Here is a 20,658-nt window from a genome sequence, read left to right as displayed (position 1 = left end):
TACCTCCAATTCACAGAATTCTTCCTGTCCTTCAAGACTCATTGGAAGCTTTTTCCTATTCCACCAACTGCTAGTGCCCTCCTTCCCTAACTCATATTTAGCCTGGATATGTTTATTCTGTATGTGCTTATTATACTTGTTGTCTCCTTGGTAGAAAAAGAACTATATAATGAGCCCCTGGAGAGCAAGGAGTTTCATTATTTGTCTGTCTCCTTCGTGCCTACCAAACTGCTATGCTGTTTGACTGATTGGATTGAACATGAATATGTGTACAATGTAAAACCCTGTTCACTTGAAATTCATCAGTGAAAAGTCTTCACTGTACATTTTTTAATCAAAGTTTTATCCCATTGCATGTATCACTTAAGATAGTGTCAACTGTGTTTTTGGAACCCCCAAATTTGCTCCTGTCCCTTGGGAACTTGCCTTAAGTCTCAGACTGAACAATAAACCTTAAAGTACCCAAAGATCTCAATTTAGGGAGAATTCTTAGGTATAATCAGATCTTAAGTACCCTTTTTGTCTTAGAAATTTCACCCATTGTATCAGAGACCTCTCCCAGATAGGCTAGCCCATGGCTGGAATTATCCTTTTGTATCCATTGTAGAGCATCAGCTTCTCCCTGGGGATTAAGTCAGGACTCCTCATTTACTGGAGTCCATTATAAAGCTAATCAGTCATATTTCTCTGTCCATTATTCCCCAAAAGGCATATAAGACCCCCAAGTTCTATTACTCTTTGGAAAATCTCCTTTGATGGTGTATTTTCCCAAAGACACTGTTTCCAGAGTCCCAGAGCTTTGGCTTTGTGTGGTATTAAGCACTTGACTCTGTGTGGTAGCTCAATCTTGAGCATTGTCTCTTGTCCTGATTAAAGACTTATTCTAACTACTTTAATGTGTCAAACTGAAATCTAGAAACCCCTAAGTTTAGTTAGCTTGAAAGCTGAAGACATCAAGTTTGAACTTGTCACATGAGAATTTCTCCTGCAAATCCCAGCTTCACAAGTTTTGAACTAACAATAGACCCTAAAGTTCTGAGGTGGAACTAGAAGACTCAGTCAGGTGTTAAATACCTTTTTGTCTAAGTGTCAAAGCCCTTTCTCAGGTAGCCCAGCTGGATTGGTCCATTTTTTGTCCATTGTAAAGCAATCAGCCTCTTCCTGACAATCCTGTATAGAACTCCTCATTTCTTTGTAGCCATTGTAAATCTAACCAACCATGCTCCCCTTGTACTCAGTTCCCCCGGAAGTATATAAGTTCCCCAGGTTCCGTGGTTCCTTGTAGCTATCACCTCCCAGGGTGTAGGTTCCTTGTAGCTATCACCTCCCAGGGTGTAACTCATGTAAAGGTTTTGGTGTTGAGCTCTATATGTGGCTGAATATTGGACTTATCCCTTTCCTGATTAAAGACTTGGTTTTTCTGACTACTTTGGTAGTACTGTGTTATTTCCAAGTTAACAAGTGGTTCTATGTTTTTCAAAGTTGGCAATAGGTAATGAATAAAAATTAAAATTAAAAATGAGCTAGTTTTCTGTGACAATTCTGTGGCGAGAGTTTTGAGAATGTGATTTGGCCCTGTGATTTAATTGGTGAACAGAACTCAAAGGTGAGGAAGCTACCTATAGGAAGATAAATAAGCCCCTTCTCTATAACATAGAACAGGGGTCCCCAAACTACAGCCTGTGGGCCACACTGGCCCCCTGAGGCCATGTATCCAGCCCCCCCCCCCATACTTCCAGAAGGGGCACCTCTTTCATTGGTGGTCAGTGAGAGGAGCACTGTATATGGCAATGCTGCAAAGCACTGTCCCTCACATACAGTACTACTTCCAGTGACATAATCCTTTGCATGGTGCCTTAGAAAGAGGTGCTGTGCAAAGGATTATGTGGCTGCACAATGGAAGATGGTGATCTGGGGGAGAGGATTCCTCACTGTATATACTGCTGCCAGGTTAGAGTTAGGTTTTTATAGTCTGGTCCCCCAACGGTCTAAGAGACAGTGAACTGGCCCCTTGTGTAAAAAGTTTAGGGACCCCCGACATAGAATGTTGTTATTGTTTAATTATGTCTCTTCATGACCCCATTTGGGATTTTCTTGGCAAAGATACTGTAGTGGTTTGCCATTTCTTTCTCCAGCTCATTTTGCAAATGAGAAAACTGAGGCAAACAAATTTAAATGAGTTGCCCAGGGTCTCATAGGTAGTAAATGTTTGAGATCAGATTTTAACTCAAGAAGATGAGTCTTTCCAACTCTATATATAGCACTCTGGCTGCCCCAACAATTTTTTTTTTTAACTTACCTTCCATCTGTAAAGGTTAAAATTATGGTTGAGACTGAATGTAATAATTATTTTGGTCACCAAGGATTTTATTTATAAAATCCTAATGAAACACCCAAATTTTATGGTGATTTAATTGATAGTGGAGGAGATTAAGGAGAAGGAAGAAGGAATGGAGTAGGTCCCTTCTGTGCCGCTCCTCTCTGTTAAGATTAAAAATTAGGGGGGCAGCTGGGTAGCTCAGTGTGTTGAGAGCTAGGCCTAGAGACGGGAGGTCCTAGGTTCAAATCTGACCTCAAACACTTCCCAGTTGTGTGACCCTGGGCAAGTCACTTGACCCCCATTGCCTAGCCCTTACCACTCTTCTGCCTTGGAACCAATACCCAGTATTGACTCCAAGACGGAAGGTAAGGGTTTAAAAAAAAAAAAGATTAAAAATTAGTTTCTCTGCTAAAAGTATTATATTTTTATGAGGTTTATTAAAGATTAAGAAATAAAGAAAATACAAAATAAGAAAGCACGTGCAACCTACATTTTGCTGGCTAGGTAGAGAGCTCTGAACAATGACAAGTACTTAACCCATACTTTTCTTAAGCTAAGTACCTATAAAGGTCAAGCAACTTGTGAATTTACAAAGAACAAAGAACTGGAAAACTTACTCAGAGCTTTCCTGGTGTGAATTACTCAAAAATCCACACCTTCTTAGGTATGGACTAAGAATGGGCGGTCCTTTAGAAACATCTACAGTGATTGGTAGATGTAAGGATTTAGGGGAGATGACAGCGGAGATTTTGCCCTTAAAAATAAGAGCTCAGAGAAGAGCTGGATCTGATTCTGAGGGAGCTCATTTTGAGAAGACTCATTCTGAGATTCTCGATTTCTGACTCTCATTCTGAAGGAGAGTTCCTTGAGGAGCTCCTCTGAGGGGCTCTGTCCCTCTGGGGTAGGAGCTCTGGAGGCTCTTGAGAGAGGCCCTTTGAAACAATCTCTGGCTGGAAGACTCTTTGAGGAAGGACGCTGGCCTGGTGTCACTAGTATCCTTGTTTAGTCAGACCTTGTGGTGAGTGTTAAAAAACTGACTTATTTCTCTTTTAAGACTCAGGTCAAGGCCATATTGGCTTAAGGCCCTTCATACTTATTCCTTTCTTTCTCTCTCTCTCTCTTTCTTTGATTACTCATTGTATTGTTAATTAAAATCTCCATAAAACCCAATTGACTTGGGTATTTGAATAATTGGGAATATTTCCCTGGTGACCACCTTATATTTGATTTTAAAACCCAAGACACTGTAGTGAAACATATTTCTGTGGTCAAATTTGCTCACCCTCTCTTATATCTATCACAATTTATATCTTCCACTATTTTAATCACTACAGTTTAAGACCTCAACCATTTTAATTCTCACAAGATATACATATAGAGTTCTATATATCTATGTATCTACAGTTTTGATATATAGTAGTTATCTTTATATAAATATTATATCTATATCTAGCTAGGCTTACTCACTATTTTCACACCAGTTAATCTATATTATCAGAATAGGACTACAATCATAAAGTTACATTTAAAAAGATTAAGTGAAAAAAATTGCTCTATAGCAAAAATGAATAATATGGAAATGGGTATCAAGTGACATCATTGATACAACCCAATGGAACTACTTGTTGGCTCTGGGAGGGAGGAAGGGAAAGGGGGAAGGAAAGAAAATGAATCATGTAAACATGGAAAAATATTCTAAAAAATAAATTAAAAATAAATTTTTTGGAAACCTCAAAAGGATTAAATGATTGCTCAAAATCACACAGTTAAGTGTCTAGGGAGTGATTTGAACCCAGAACTTTGTAAATACAAGTCCAGCCCTTTATCCCTTATACTATACTTGCCTACCCTGGGAAGTTCTTTGTCAAGAACTGATGAGGAAACCAGAATGCAATTTTGGGAGGGAAAAAAGAGTTTAGCCCATCTTTTTGCTTTTGTTAAACTTTTGTTACAAGGGAGAGTTTTTCTTTTGGAGCATTAGATAATAATTTGAAAAGGAGAAAAGGGTGTCACTAAATGATTTTTAAATAGCTTTATTAGAGAGTAGAGAGAAGTTCAGAACAAGACACAGATAAGAATAATTTTGTAACTACTGCTGAATTTATCATATCCCTTTAGAAAACAAGCTACACATAAGAGATTTTCAGTTTCAATTAAAAAATAGAAATCTAGACCAGCACTCACAATATAACATTTCAAATATTCACTCAACAGAGGTAAAAAGCAATATTATAAAGAAAAATTGGTGAAAAATGAAATGAATCAAGGTATCTTTCACAGCTATAGCTGTGAGAACTAAAAACTAAATAAGCACTAGAGATCATAAAAGATAAAGCATCATTTTCATTAAATGAAATTGAAAAGCTTTTACATGATCAAAATCAACGTAGCCAGGAGAAAAAGAGAAGCAATTAACTGGGAAAAATCTCGGCACCAAATGTTTCTAATAAGGATCTGATATTCAAGGTAGTCAAGTTCTATATATAACAAAATATTCATAACTGCTATGAACTAGACCTGACTCAGGATGCTTCACATTTCGGATTGAAACAAAAAGAGAAACACATAGATGATCTAGCAGTTAATAATGGATTTACAAGAGCATGGAAGGGGATATTCAAACAGCATACAGCATGGATTCAGTTAGGCCCAGCTTCTCTGCCTCTACATTTGCCATGATGGTAGGCTGATCAGAAGCCCTGAGGAACCTAAGTTTTTTCATTTGCTAGATTTTGTACTTTGATGACTAGAAAGCAATGTCTGGGCTGACTGGGCAACTAAAGGGCATAGAAGATAGAATTCAAATGTGACCTCCCATTCTAGCTGTGTGGCTCTGGGCAAATCACTTAACTCTGTTTACCTCATTTTCCTCATCTGTAAATGAGAGTGAGGAGCATCTGGATAACAGTGGATAGAATGCCAGATCTAGAGTCAAGAGGTCCTGGTTTCAAATATGGTCTCAGGCACTTCCTAGCTGTGTGACACTGGGTACTTAACCCCAGTTGCCTAGCCCTTACTGCTCTTCTGCCTTGAAAATGCAAAGAATTAAATTAAGGGTTTGACTAAAAAAATGAGAATTCTAAGATAATACTGTGGTCGCCGACTTTAAAATTAATATAGCTCAAGTCAAAATGACTTTTAGCAGCATTTATTTATAAAAAAGGTAGAGAGAGTAAAAGAAGAGAAATGAAAAGAGGATAGAGATGTCTATCCTACCACACTAAATATTTGCTCCAGTGTCCAGCAAGGCTCTTATTAACCCCTTAGCTGGAAAACTTGGTGTTGAAATACACAAGGGTTCCACCCACATGGCCACCTCCAAGAAGGAGAGGCCTATCCAGAGCTAATTTCTCTAGAAGCCAGGAAAGGAGGGTCAGCTTTTCACTCACCTAGGTGAAGCTCCAAAGGGAGAAGATCCAGGAGCAGTCTAACTAGAAGCAGTCCAAGAGCCAAAGTCCCAGCTGTAGCTCCAAGCCACCATCCCAGCACAAAATCTTTTAACCCAAAAATTCAGGGAGACCTCTTACACAGGAAATTCATCACCTTTTATAGTCCCTTTTTACGTTCTCTTCCTGTCTCTTCCTCCACTTTATGGGGACCAAGTACAGTCTTTAAATTTGCTTAGCACTTCCCTGGGGGGGGGTGTCAGTTGTTTTTGAGTTGTCACCCACTTTAGCAAGTGGCTTGCAAACCTCCCCTACTTAGTGTTAAATAGGGGTATCTATGTTTTTGGTTGATTAAATTTAAAAGTAGGCAAGGGGGGAGTCCAATCATCTTCACAAAATCAATACTTAGTACAGAAAGTAAGGATTTAAAAAATAAAGTAAATAAAATGAACTGGAGAAGGAAATAGCAAACCACTCTAGTATCTTTGCCAAATGGGATCACAACTGAAAGAATTTGACAACAAAATGCTGACTAGTACCTTTTGACTCTACTCCAGTTTCAGTTGTAACTGTACTTCAGTACAAAGAGAGTAATAGTGAGAAACAAGAATCCCTCCAATGGGAGATTATAAGGACACAGATTTTGAGCTGGAAGTCATGCAGTACAGATTTAGACATTTAAAGTTACCTATTGAAAAATTCTATCTATCATCAAAAAAGAGAACTAATGGACTCAACACCAAAGGAAGCAGATTTTTTACTCATTATACTTATTTTCCCACCACTCAACATGGTCAACATAAAAATGTTTAGCCTATATCTAATGTGGAAATGTTTAGCATGATTTTTTTAATTCAAAGATATTTTATTTTCCTAATTACATATAATAACAATTTTCAACATACATTTTCTGAAATAAGATCCAACTTGTCTCCTTCCATTTTTTCCCTCCCCCTTCTCAGAGATAGTAGACATTTTGATCTGGGTTATATATGTATTATCATAGTGTGACTTTTTAATAGAAGAAATCTAGTCCAGCTCCCTTATTATACAGAAAAACTGAATTTTTCAGAGGGAAATGACATGCTAAAATCACATAGATACTAAGTGGAAGAGGTGACAAGCACATACACCTGGTTGATTTTAGGATAAACAATGAAAAGTGTGGATATCTACATATGAACCAGAGTCAGTCTTTACATGAACATTTATTAAGCATCTATTATGCCAGGCACCCTGCTAAGGAGTAAGGATACAAATAGGAAAGATAATCTGTTTGACAGGAATTTACAATCTAATGGGGGAAGACCACACAAACAATGTTTCATTGTTCTATTTACATGATTGTAGTCATTGTGTATTTTGTTTCTCAGCCTCTGCTTACTTCCCTTTGCATCAGTTCATGGAAGTCTTTGCTTTTAGGTATTTATAATAGCCATGGATTTCCTACAGCATTGTATTCTAACATATTCACTACAATTGGTTGAGTCATTCCTCCTTTTCTCCCTCTCCTATCTGGTGTGAGGCAAGAGAGGGGGTAAGAACTGCATTCAGTCTGGGGTGGGGGTGGAGCATGGCACTCAGTCTCTAAAAAGTTTGCCATCACTGCCCTATATCAAGATAAGCTCGAAATGGATGTATGATTTAGACATGAAGAGCAATACCATAAGTAAATTTGGGGAACATACCTGAGATCTATAGCGAAGGGAAGAATTTATGAACAAATAAGAGATAGAGGACATTATAAGATATAAAATGAATAATTTTTGTTATATTAAATTAAAAAACTTGTACAAATCCAATATAATCAAGATTAGAAGGGAAACAACAAATTCAGGAAAAGTTTTTGTAACAAATTTCTCTAATAAAGGTTGAATTCCTCAAATCTCTAAAGATCTATAAAAATTCCTCAAATTTATAAAAATCTATAAAGAACTAAGTCATTCTCCAATTGAAAAATGGTCAAAGGATCTGATCAAACAATTTTCAGATGAAGAAATCAAAGCTATCAATAATCATATGAAAAAATGTTCTAAAAAAACTTTGTTTCCTGTTCTTTGCTACTGCATGAAACTCAAACTCCTTTAAGTGCTGTAATGGAAGGTTGATGAGATGCTTCCTCCATCCATCCCCCCTTACAATGCATGTCAAAAGCTTTTTTTCTGAAGGAATCCTGTAGTGAAGTAATTCATACTACAAACAACACCCTGTGCCAAGCAAGATTAGAGTTAGAATTAAAATAATACAATATAATGATTGGTGAGGTCCTCCTGGAACCTCCATTTGGGGGAATGACCCTGATCAGCCAGTCCTGCTTTGCTATCCAGACTTTACCATCATACTTGATCTGGCCTCTTCCTCCACCCCATGGCACCCTTCTCTCATTAATGAGTTCCTACTTGAACCTTTGTTTTGAAGAAAGGCAAAAAGTCCAACTTTCATACTCTGACTTTCACCCACAGGCCACAGCATACCCCCAACCCCTTCAATTCCTTTTAATGTTTGTCTTTCCCTAGTAGAAAAATAATAGCAGTACAGCTAGGAAAACGCAGTGAATAGGGTGTTGGTCATGAAGTAAAGGAGAGCTGAGTTTAAATCCAACCTCAAATACACACTAACTGTGTGACCCTGGGTAAGTCACTTCACCAGTTTGCTTCAATGTCCTCAGTAAAATAGGGATAACAATAGCACTTAACTCCCAGGGTGGTTGGGAGGATTAGATGAAATAGTGTAGTACAGTGACTGACAAGTGCTATATCAATATTAGTTATTCATTTGAATCTAAATTCCTTGAGGGCAAAGACTGTCTTTATTTTTGCTCAGATTTGTATCCCCAGGGCTTAGCACAATGCTGGGTAAAGGATTCAATAAATGGCTACTGACTTAACCTGTTTACAGTCAATGAATGTTTAACCTAATGTGAATAACTAACCAAACATATAAGTCTAAAGGAATCAGTTTCTTTCAAGTAGGGGCACATCCCGAAGCCCAATCTTGGAGAAGCGGGTGAATGGTGGCAGAGACTGGAAGGGCTGGTTTGTTAGCAACTTTGTCACTTTGCTGGCTTTCTCTTTTTCTGGCGAAAGAATGGGGAAGCTGCCCTAGGGCACCCTCCAGGCTTTGGGTCTTACGCAGAATTTTTGGTTTGTTTAGAAGAGGGTGAAGGTGCCTGACAGCTTCGAGCCCCGCCTGGGGTCTTCCCAGTTCCCTTTCTGCAGAGGGCGGGAACAGAGCAGGAAGGCGGAAGAGGCAACTGACGGGCGGGGGATGGGGGGGAGGAGGCGGGGTTCTGGCGAAGGGAAGGAGGGGAGCCGGCAGTTAGAGGCGGTTCTCGCGAGGGGCGGGATTTGAGGGGATGGACCTGGATTGGGTGAAGCAGGAGATATAGGCGGGGCCTAGCCTGGGGCTGGGCGGAGTCGGTAGTTTGTTGCTGTCAGCGGGAAGTGGGGACACTCTCGGCCCCTCCCCCACAACTCTGGCCCTTCACTCCCTCCTTCAGGAGCCGGATTTACAGCAGGCGGGCGCGGTACCGAGTCCGGATCTGAATTTCCCTGCTTCCCTCCCTCCCCCCAGCCCAGGAGCGGAGGAAGGACCGACCCGATCCATACCGGACCCGTGCGGAGTTTGGAACCCGGATCAGGAAATCTCGGGACCTAGATCGGGAAATCCCGGATCCTGGATCAGCAAAGACCGGAGTTCGTACCCGGAAGCTCCGGAGCGCGGATTGTGGAGCGGGTTCTCCGGGCGCGGAGCCCGGAACCTGGATCGTGACTGAGGCCAGGCGGGACGGAACGATGTCGGGCCGCGGCGCGGGCGGGTTCCCGCTGCCCCCGCTGAGCCCCGGTGGGGGGGCGGTGGCGGCGGCCCTGGGGGCCCCCCCGCCCCCTACGGGGCCTGGGATGATGCCCGGAGCGGCGTTGAGGGGTCCGGGGCCTGCTGGCGGCGCGGGGGGGCCCGGGGCCGCCGCCTTTCGCCCCATCGGGCCCGCGGGACCCGCGGCGCAGTACCAGGTGCGGGGGCCCGGAGTCGGGGCTGGTCAACCGGGGAACCGGGTGCTGGTAGCCTAAGCGAACACCCAACTCAAAGAGAAAGCGGGCCTTACAGTGCCAAGTTCAAGGGTCACTCCCCATCTAGGGGTCAAGGCCAACTACAGTTAGTGGTGTTGGGGGACAGGACCTGGAAAACAAACACCAGAGTTTTACTCAGGCCCCTCAGGGCCAGTGGCTTCCGAAGATAAGGGCAGCCTCCTAGAATCGTAGACACATTTAGCTAGAAGGGAACTGAGGTCATCCAGGCATATTTCTTCCCCCATTTTACCGATGAGGAAACTGAGGCCAGAGAGGTTGTCACTTGGCAGAAAGTTACATAGTAAGTGTAGGATTTGAATCCAAATCCTCTGATGCCAAGGCCAGCACTGTGGGAAGGGAAGGTCGGGATGGGGGTGGAAGGAGATTTGAGGAATATGTGAACTTGTGTAAGACTGGAGTGCTAAGGCTTAGGTTGTCTCTTAAAGGAAATCTAGTTTGGGCATATGAAAGTAGCTGCCACTTTGGCTGGTGTAGGGGTAAATGAAATGAATATGTGTGGGTGGAAATGGAACTAGGAGAGGGAATGAGGTGTTGCTATCCGCCGGGGAAATCAGTCAGGGCTTGAAGTGTAAGGTGCCCCCTCATACTTCTCGCAAGAAGAAAGGAATGCTGGGTTTCTGGGGGCAGAGGGACAAATTGGGAGAGCTTAGTTTCCTAGGGGTGGGATGCCTATGATGGAAACCCCATTGCAGGAGGGAAGTTTCCTAGGAAGCTTTTGTTTCAGGCCTTTTCTGTTTCGGTTTTGTTTTGTTTTGTTTTCCTAGCATTATGAGCTGGTACTGAATTATCTTGTCTTGGCCTGTTAGGGTTTTATGTAACTCAGCAGCTGCTTTTTTGGAGGGAAAGATGGTTACCACTGACAGGAAACTAAGAATTAGATTGAGTTGACCTCTTTCTAATATACTGGGACCAGAGGAGGTCCAGGAGATTTTCTCCATCAGGTTTTTCAAGAAATGAGATATACCTGAGTTAAAGCAGGTAACTTGGATAAATTGTCAGGAAGGGAGCCCCAGGCCCAAGACAGTCCAGGCACAGGCAGGCATTCTATTTCGCATTTGGTTTTCATTGTGCCTGGGAGCTGATTGGAGAAAGAGGGTCTGAGCCCAGGCCTGGGCCTCAAGGAGCCTAGAAAAAGGAGGGAGTTCTGAAGGATGAGTTAAATTAAAAAGCTATATAACCATTTCTGCCTCACTCTTTACTGCCCCACCTGTCTTAAGAACTACCCAGATGGGCACTCCTAGAGGTCACAGGCAATGCCAGGCAGGGATTTGTTCTAGGATTTAGTTAATTGAGGCCTCACACCCAAATAGTCTAGTTCTCCAGTCTCTTAGTTGTTTTAGATTGTTCATGAATACTTATGAGTTACATCTCCTCTCTCCCTACACACCTGTTTCATTTCTGTCCACTTTTGACTGTTTTTAAAGGTTAAACTACCTGCCTTAGTCTTGAATTTTCTTTGCTGATCTTCCAGTCTTCTGCTGTTGGAGTTTTCTCTGTTCTTTTCTCCTTAAATCTCTAGACAGATGGCACTGGAAGGAAAGCAGTTTACTGGGGGTCAGAGAACACCTATGTATTCTTCCAGGGCTCTCAGATGATAACTGTTGACAGCATTTTCCCTCTTCTTACCTTTCCCACTTGGCTGACTATAACAAGCTATATTGATCCTGGTCCCAAGGTTCTTAGGGAAACAGTCTATCTTTCCTACTGCCAGCCTTGCTTATGATGACTTTTACAGGGATTTTTTGAGGAGGTCCCTAAACAAAATAGTTCTCTAGACCTGTCAAATCTGATTTGAATTGCTAATAGCCTGGGCAACTTCAAGCCTAGAACTGACTAAGGGCTGAATAAACATCCTTCCCACTTTGAGATGACTGAATGGGATTAAGTTATATTCTTTCTCAATTTTCTCTCTCTTCCTCCCTCCCCACTCTCTCAGGAGGATTGATCCTACCATGAAATTCATGGGAATAGCCTTGAATATGGCAAGTTCAGAATCAGCCAGGCTGTTTAATTCATGAGATGTTAGGGAACCAGTATTCCCTAGCTCAGGTAGGGAAAGACAGATCATGATGAATTTGTCAGGGCTGGGTCAGGAGGTCTTTCTGGGTCCTGGCTAGTTGGCTGACCTAAGGACTTAGGGGGCCCTCCCTAAACTCTGTCCTAGACTAGCTAAAGGAATATCTAGGGGTTAGAGAGCTTTGTGATGGAGGATCAGTACCACCAGGGATTAGAGTGGAGGGAATAGGGATTCTGAGATGGCATAGGGAAAATTAAGTTGGGGTGTTTAAACAGCTCAGCAGTAGTTCCTTAAAAACAAATGTCCCTTTGACGCCTTTATAGGTATGTAGGAGTAGTCTTCCATTTTCAGCTGAGACCCTTTTGGTCAGACAGGCAGGGTCACTAAGGTACATTTGAGTTCCTAAAAAGTTGCTGTATGGAGCCTTTTTGCAAGGGTGCACTGACACTGGGCTTCATTCTCTACCCCTGACCAGCCAATTTTATCTTAGTCTTGTGCTCTGATTCCTGTAAATGATAAGGGCTGAACCAGTTCTTGATTCTGGCTCATTCACTTCAAGGAAGATGATATATTCCAGATAGTGGGGAAGTAGAGTGGGGGTGGGGGTTAAGTATAGGGTAAAGTGTCCCCAGAACCAGTCCAGATAGACCAGGGGAAACAGCTTGAACCCTAATTAGGGAGGTCTGGGTTTCAGATTGTTTCTTGGAAGATGGAATAGTTTTCTTAAACAAAGTTATAATCTAGGAAGAATTTGGGGGAAGAATTGAGGCAAGCTAGGACATGATACTGTAAGGTGGTCTTTTTTTGGTGAGCTTATAACTCATCCTCACTATGGGAGAGGCTTGAGCCCATGGGGGTGTCCAAGGGTAGGAAATCTGGAACAGATGTTTAGGCCAGAACATTTACTCAATCTTGCCTTGTTTTTTCAGCTAGGCTTTTCCTAGGCTCTACCAAGAATGAGGATAGATGGTTCCCCAGAGACTGAGAAATCCTGAGGGAGTATCCCGTTATACTCTTCTTTCCCACTAATGCCAAGCACTGGATTAGCTGGGCTGAGATGTATAGGATTTAAGGAGTAGAGTTGAGGTCACAACGGTTTGACCAGGTACTTGGAAGCAATTGATCACACTATCAACAAGCATTTATTAAGTGATTATGTCCCAAGTACTATACTAGTTCAAGAGAAAGAAAAATGAGAGTAAAATATACCCTCAAAGAATTTATACGCCATGGGGAGAAATAAAAGATATAGGATCATTTTGTATGGGGTAGGGAAGTGGGGAATTAAGAGGCCATGTAGGGCAGCTTAGGTAGCACAGTGGATAGAACACCAGGCCTGGAGACAGGAGGTTCTGAGTTCAATTGTGTCCTTAGAGACTTCCTAGTTGTGTAAACTTGGGCAAGTCACTTAACCCCAATTGCCTAGCCCTTCTGACTCTTTTGCCTTAGAACTGATACTTAGTTTCAATGCTAAGAGTTTGGTTTTTTTTTAAGTTTGTTGGTATTGGTGGCACTGATAAGATTGTTTTCTTTAAATCCTAGTGGATCTGTCAGGGAGTTGGAGGTAGGAGGAGCTGCTTGTGGTTTTGACCCCCCTCAAGTGTTGAAGGTGGCATTTGAGCCAGGCCTTGAAGAGGCTAAGGATTTGCAGAGTCAGAAGTGAAGAGGGAGCACACAGAGATAGGAGATGGAATGTCTTTCATATGTCTTTTAACTACCAGAAGGCCAGATGAGCTGCAAAGTGTAGGAGGGAGAGATATTTATCATAATACAGAAACTTAGATTGGAGACAGGCAATGAAGAGTTTGTATTTGATCCTGGAAGTAATGGGGAGCCATTGGACTTCATTGAGCAGAGGAGACTTTATAAATATAACTTTGGCAACTCTGTGAAGAATGGATTGGATTGGGGTAGCTAGGTGGTTTAATGGGTAGAGAGCCAGGCTTGGTAATGGGAGGTTCTAGATTCAAATGTAGCCTCAGACACTTCCTAGCTATGTGACTCTGGGCAAGTCACTTAACCCCCAGTGCCTAGCCTTGGAACCAATACATAGTATTGATTCTAGATGGAAGGAAAAGACTTGAAAAAAAAAAGAATGAATTGGATTGGGGAGAGACCTGTGGGAAGGAAGCCAGTTAGCAGGCTATTGCATTAGTCTAGTCGAGGGGCAAGGAAGGCCTAAACCAGAATTGTAGTCATATGAGTGGAAGGAGGGCCACAAAAGTGAGGGAAGGATGTAGTGGAAAAAACTATAAGACTTGGAAAATTAATGGATGTGTGGAATGAAGGATAGAAGAACTCAGGGCAACTTTGAGATTGCAAAGTTAATGTTTAGAAGAGAAATGGATTTCTGAGGGCAAAATGTTGGGTTCTGATTGGACATGTTGAATTTGAGATGCCTGTATGACATTGAGTTGGGAATGTCTACTAAACATTTGCTGGTGTAGGACTGGACCACAGATGAGAGAAAGGAAGACTGGATATATAGAGCTACAAATTATCTGCACAGAAATAACAATTGAACCCTTTGGGACTGAATGAGATAACCAAGTAGGAAAAATGCAAAAAAGAAAAGAGAGCCTAGATATCCTCAGTAAGAACAGGATATATATATATATAGGAGTTGGAGAAGGAGCAGTCAAAAAGGTAGGAAGATAGCAAAGAGAGAGCCATGTCCTGAAAAACTGAGAAGAGTATTTAAGAATTAGTGTTATCCTTGTCAGTGTCAGCAGCTTCTGAGATGTCAAAAGGGAAGAGGATTGAGAGGAATCCATGGGTATGGCAATTAAGAGATCCTTGGTAATCTTGGAGACAGCAGTTTTAGGTAAATGGATAAGACTGAAAGCCAAATTACCAAGAGATGAGAAGTGAGAGGAGAGACGCAGAGGCCACAAATGTACAGGTTGTGCGTGCCCCCCCCCCCCCCCCCATTTGGTTGTAAAGGGAACAGAAAGATATAGGACAGTAGCTGGAGGGAATTTTAGAGTCAAGTAGGAGAATTTAAAGAAGTGTAAGAGAGGTGGCAATGTTTGTTTACATTAGAGCAGTGATGGCAAACCTTTTATAGACTGAGTGCCCAAACTGCAACCTTCACGCTATATGTGAGCCCCATGCCTTATTCCAGAAAGGGGAGGGAGGAAACACTCCCATTGGGCTGCTGGGCAGAGGGGTACATGATGAGAGAAATGCCCTCAGGCATATGTGGAGAAGGGGAATGGAACAGCCCCCTCTTGAACACTCTAGCACATGTGCCATAGGTTCATCAACATGGCACTAGAGAATGGTCCAGTAGAGAGAAACTGAAGAGAGAGACAGAGAGTTGATTATGAAGAAAATATGCTGGATAGTAGTGGATAGGGTCAAGGAGAAAAGCAGAGGCATCTTCTCTCCTACAGGTTCTCTAAGTGTCTAAGCTTTGAGGGAAAGTTTCAATTTGGGTTAGATATCTAGGGTATTTCAGAGTCTCATTGCCTCTCCTTTGCTCTTTCCAGCTACTTTGCAGAGAGTGGTAGGTGTGTAGTAACCCTTCTTTGCCCTCTTAGCCTTTCCATAGACACAGTCCCTATTGTTAGTCTCACCTCTCATTGTTTGTTGGTATTAGTGACACTGGTAGATTGTTTTCTCTGAATCCTAGTGGATCTGTCAGGGAGTTGGAGGTAGGAAGAGCTGCTTGTGGTTTTGACCCCCTCACTATCTTTAGTCCAGCTACATTATCAGTATTAGCCTGGCTATATCTAACATAACAGGTGGCAGTTTGTAGACTAGAACAGCCTAGCTAGAATATTTTCTGTAACTTGCACTGTAAGCTAGAGCAGAAGGGAGAGGTTCTGTGGTCCCAGGTGAAAGGCCTTGCTCTGAGCCTTCAGGAAAAGTAGCCTGGGGAAAGGTAAGCACAGCCTGTTGGGAACTTGAACCTGAAAGAGATTGGGTTCCTCCCCTCAGTTCACTCTCTAGAGGAGAGATTTTTCCCCTTGTTCTTTGTGCTCTGGTAAGGCTGCTCCTATCCTATTCGCTGGCACAACTGCCTGGGCGGTTGGTGGGGGTGGGGCAGGTGTGGCTTATTTTTGCATTCAGGCGCCTGCTCCCCTTTGTCTTCCACTGAGTCATCTCACTGTGTGGACTAGTCAAAGCTCTCTGGAACCCTGGGTGGAAAATGTACCATTAAGTGACCAAGAGGACCAGGATGGAGGGGATGAGTGGAAGGCTTTGTCGAGCATACCCAATAACCTTTACCCCAACTATTCCACTTTCTCCACAGCGTCCAGGTATGTCTCCAGGAAGCAGGATGCCTATGGGTAGCCTACAGGTGGGACCCCCAGCTGGATCTCCCTTTGGCACAGCCTCTCCACTTCGGCCTGGGATGCCACCTACTATGATGGATCCATTCCGGAAACGTCTGCTTGTGCCCCAGCCCCAGCCTCCAATGCCCACCCAGCGCCGGGGGTAAGTCCTAACTCTTTTCCTTGTCCTCCCTACCACTACCTTTCCTGACAGGACAAAGGTTTCTCCTTGGCCTGAGAAAGGAAGTGAATAAGGCTTGTTTTCTGCCAGTCCTCTCCCAGGAGAAGGTTGAGAGAGTAGGATAGTGTAAGGAGATATGGGGAAAGATAGCCTATGAAGTCATTAAGTTCCTAGGTTAATGTCTGATATTTCTCCTTTCTTCCCAGGCTAAAGAGAAGAAAGATGGCAGATAAGGTTCTACCTCAGCGAGTAAGTATTAGTCTTGGGATCCTAGAAAGTGAGGGTATTTCCTTAAATTGTATACAGTACAGTGGAAAGACCATTAATTGTAAGAAGCACAGAACCTGAAGCTTACTGCCTGTGTGACTTTGGACAAGTTACTTAACCTTTCTTGGTTTTAGTATCCCTCATCTGTAAAATGAAGGGTTTGTATTGGATAGTCCTAGATCTTTGATCCATAAGTGCACATATATATAGCTGATACGGAGTTAGGTAGATAAAGGTTGGAAACTAGATTTTTTTTTTTAAAACCCTTACCTTCCATCTTGGAGTCAATACTGTGTATTGGCTCCAAGGTAGAAGAGTGGTAAGGGCTAGGCAATGGGGGTCAAGTGACTTGCCCAGGGTCACACAGCTGGGAAGTGTCTGAGGCCAGATTTGAACTTAGGACCTCCCATCTCTAGGCCTGACCCTCAATCCACTGAGCTACCCAGCTGCCCCCGAAACTAGATTTTTAATACTTCTCTTCCTCCCTTCCCCAACCCCAAGATCCGGGAGCTAGTCCCAGAATCTCAGGCATACATGGACCTCTTGGCCTTTGAGCGTAAACTGGACCAAACAATTGCTCGGAAACGAATGGAAATCCAGGAGGCCATCAAGAAACCATTGACGGTGTGTATATTCCCTGTTCCATTCCTCCCAAAATTCTCTTGCCTTTACTCTAATGTCAGTAATCCAGAGCAATTACTGGGGTGGTGTTGGGGCAGAGTTGTTGAATTTTTCCCTACTTTCATCCAGCTTGAGGTAAGGGTCTTGCTCTTTAGTTTGGGTTCCATCTAGAATTGGGGTCTGGGTAGTTCCTTTAAAGTGGGTGGCAGTCCTTTAACAGTTAATCCTTTTACCATGTCTCTTTATTTAGCAAAAACGAAAGCTTCGGATTTACATTTCTAACACATTCAGTCCCAGCAAGGCAGAAGGTGAAGGGTCAGGAGCTTCAGGGGCTACAGTGGGAGCCCCAGGGGCAGTTCCAGCAGGGGACAAAGTGGCCTCTTGGGAACTTCGTGTGGAGGGGAAGCTACTGGATGATGTGAGTTGAAAATGAGGGGGGTTTGTGAGGAGAAAACAGAAGAGACATATAATGGAGATATTGTTTCTTCTGTTGTTTCCTGAAAGGCCTAAATCCCCCTTAGTACCAGGTCTGGAATGGGCCTCACTTTTGTTAGGCAGGGGTCAGGTAACTAATTAAGCCTCTCCTTCCCATCTTTCAGCCCAGCAAACAGAAGAGGAAGTTTTCTTCATTTTTTAAGAGCCTGGTCATTGAGCTGGACAAGGAGCTTTATGGACCTGATAACCATCTGGTGGAGGTGAGAACAGCCTAAGCCAAGGGGAGAGTAAGGTGATACGTGAACTTTGGGCAACAGCCTTGGTAACCACACTTTGATGTGTTTGGAGGAACACAGAATTGGCTCTAGTACCATATATGGGGAAAGCATTTGTATTGTTCCATACAACGGACCCTTCTCCCCATCAGTGGCACCGTTTGCCTACAACCCAAGAGACAGATGGCTTCCAAGTGAAACGCCCTGGGGACCTTAACGTCAAGTGTACCCTTCTGCTTATGCTGGACCATCAGGTGATTTCTCCAGAACATCTCTTTGGCGAATACATAGTTGCCTGTGTGGCAGCTGGGCTTCTGCTCTGACTTTACCCTGGTCTCTCCACAGCCACCCCAATACAAGCTGGACCCTCGGTTGGCTCGGCTACTTGGTGTGCATACCCAGACCCGAGCTGCCATCATGCAGGCACTGTGGCTATACATCAAGCATAATCAGCTACAGGATGGGCATGAACATGAGTACATCAACTGTAACCGCTACTTTCGCCAGGTCAACACTCCAGCATTTCCCTTCTGGGCCCTTTCTCATGCTCTCTGCTCATCCCCTCCATGCCAGCTTCCCCCAGTCCTTCTTCAGATAGCTTCTGCTTCATATCACTCTTAAGACTGCTGATCCTGTAGGCCCTGGAATGTCCAACCACCCCCCACCCAGTCTACAGCCTGGTTTTATCTTACCCTAGTTGCTCCCTTCCTCAGATCTTTAGTTGTGGGCGTCTTCGTTTCTCTGAGATACCTATGAAACTGGCTGGGCTGCTGCAGCATCCAGATCCCATTGTCATCAACCATGTCATCAGGTAAGCAAGTGTTTGGGGACTTAGAAGGACCACCCCTTACTTCTGTCCTTTAGGAAAAGGGTGAATCCTTTTGTTCTTGCCATTTAGATACTAAATGGGCCCTAGGGTTAGGTGGGGTGGTGGATACTCCCGGATCAGTGATCTGTATCTTGTCTCTATCCTTTTCCTTCATGGTTTGGCATAGTGTGGACCCCAATGATCAGAAGAAGACAGCTTGTTATGATATTGATGTTGAGGTAGATGACCCACTCAAGGCACAGATGAGCAATTTTCTAGCCTCCACCACCAACCAACAGGAGATTGCATCCCTGGACATTAAGGTAGGCCTTTGCTCTAAAAGTGTAAGGTATGATAGTATCTCCTTGCCCTCAAGTGCTAGGCCCGTGGGATGGGGTTTCTGTTCTTATACTTTGAATTCAGGCCTTTGAGTAGAACCCAACGGAGAATGGGTTACCTGACACAACTTTCCTCAGATCCATGAAACCATCGAGTCCATCAACCAGCTGAAGACTCAGAGGGATTTCATGCTCAGTTTCAGCACTGACCCACAGGACTTCATCCAGGAGTGGTTGCGGTCTCAGCGAAGAGATCTCAAGGTATGAGGGGGTGGTTCAGGGAGGGAGGTAATATATCATTGACTCCTAACTTATTTGGCAGGAGAGTGACCATGGAGCTTCCACCAGCTGGGCTACCAACCCATCATTCCACACCACACCTTTGATGAATTGTTAAAGTTATTCTCATGGTTTCTGCTACCTCCTAATAGATTATCACAGATGTAATAGGCAACCCAGAGGAAGAAAGGAGAGCTGCTTTCTACCATCAGCCCTGGGCCCAGGAAGCTGTAGGGAGACACATTTTTGCCAAGGTGAGGACTAGGTTGTTTCCAGTAGCCTAGATGAAAAAGGCCAGTCTTCCTTTTCTTTCCTCTGATGAATCTGTAGATCTCGGGATCACCCATTCCCCCCCTTCCTCTTCTAACTTTCAGGTGCAGCAGCGCAGGCAAGAACTGGAACAGGTGCTGGGAATTCGCCTGACCTAGCAGCTCAGGGAACCTTCTTTGTTCCTGCATCCACTCCCTTCTCCGACTGGAATGATGCCACCTTCTGCCCCAGCTGGGGTTAGAGGGAGGTGGGATAGGATGGGGTGGAGAAGACTCCACCACCCCATCTCCTCAGCTTTAGTTGCATAAATGTAGTCATAGGATTCATAGTCGCTTGGGCCCCACAGCCTTATTATTCACTTTTGCGTTGGCTTTAATTGGGTTCAGCAGATGCCTCCTCTGTCCTTATGGGCAGGCCTGAGCAGGACCTCTGGGGGCTGTGGCAACCCTAGGGAGTTGGGCTTTGACATTGTAATTGCAAAATTTCAGAACCAAATACCCCTGGGTTTTTATGTTTACAGGTGTTGACCTCGTGGAGGTCAGAACTGGCTCCAGGGAGCCAGACTGGGGTAAGAGGGCATATCCCAGGTTCTCCTTGGCCTTTTCTAAACCAAAGTTCTTTGCCATTCCCACAAGCCCAGTGTCACTGCTGGTCTCTTCCTTTCCTTCAGGTATTTGCACTATTTGGGGAACAGGTTTTTCTAAGTGGGAAACACCTTTTTGTACAGGGATAGGTTGGGGGTTTTCCGAGGAGCTCTACCTGGTGCCTCCCCTTCATTTTCTTAATCTATGCAAGCGGCTCAAGGGCTCCAGCCGCCATCATCTCCTAGGGTGGTAGATGGGCAGTGGTCCCAGCTTTGCCCCTTCATTGGGGTAGGAGGGGGGTGGGATGAAGTGAAGTCTCCCATAGAAGATTTCGCTCCTTTGGCTTGAGAAAGGGCAAGGGAGGTATGGATGTCTGCATGGTGGAGGGAAAGGGTGTTGCTGCTCCTTTGGGGCTAAAGGGAGGGTAGTGGACAGGGTGGCAAGTACCATTTTTGGCTAGTTTGGAAATTTCCAAATAAATACTTTTTGTTTACTGGTGTCTTCCGAGT

General features: G+C 43.7%; 1 protein-coding gene across 1 annotated transcript; it reads left to right on the top strand.

The window, feature by feature from the left end:
• The first annotated feature begins 9,113 nt into the window (after window positions 1-9,113).
• SMARCD2 (SWI/SNF related, matrix associated, actin dependent regulator of chromatin, subfamily d, member 2) lies at window positions 9,114-20,642 on the top strand. The gene is made up of 13 exons (XM_001368723.5): window positions 9,114-9,716; window positions 16,070-16,254; window positions 16,479-16,521; window positions 17,041-17,163; window positions 17,411-17,578; window positions 17,760-17,855; window positions 18,023-18,124; window positions 18,216-18,377; window positions 18,584-18,681; window positions 18,866-19,001; window positions 19,155-19,277; window positions 19,448-19,549; window positions 19,670-20,642. Exons 1-13 carry the CDS (start codon window positions 9,501-9,503, stop codon window positions 19,721-19,723), a joined length of 1,608 nt encoding a protein of 535 aa, XP_001368760.2. The 5' UTR covers window positions 9,114-9,500; the 3' UTR covers window positions 19,724-20,642.
• Window positions 20,643-20,658: the final 16 nt, after the last annotated feature.

The sequence above is a fragment of the Monodelphis domestica genome, chromosome 2 (assembly GCF_027887165.1).
Source record: "Monodelphis domestica isolate mMonDom1 chromosome 2, mMonDom1.pri, whole genome shotgun sequence".
NCBI lineage: Eukaryota > Metazoa > Chordata > Mammalia > Didelphimorphia > Didelphidae > Monodelphis > Monodelphis domestica.
The sequence above is the reverse complement of the archived record's forward strand: the minus strand, read 5'-3'. Positions and strand labels throughout refer to the sequence as shown.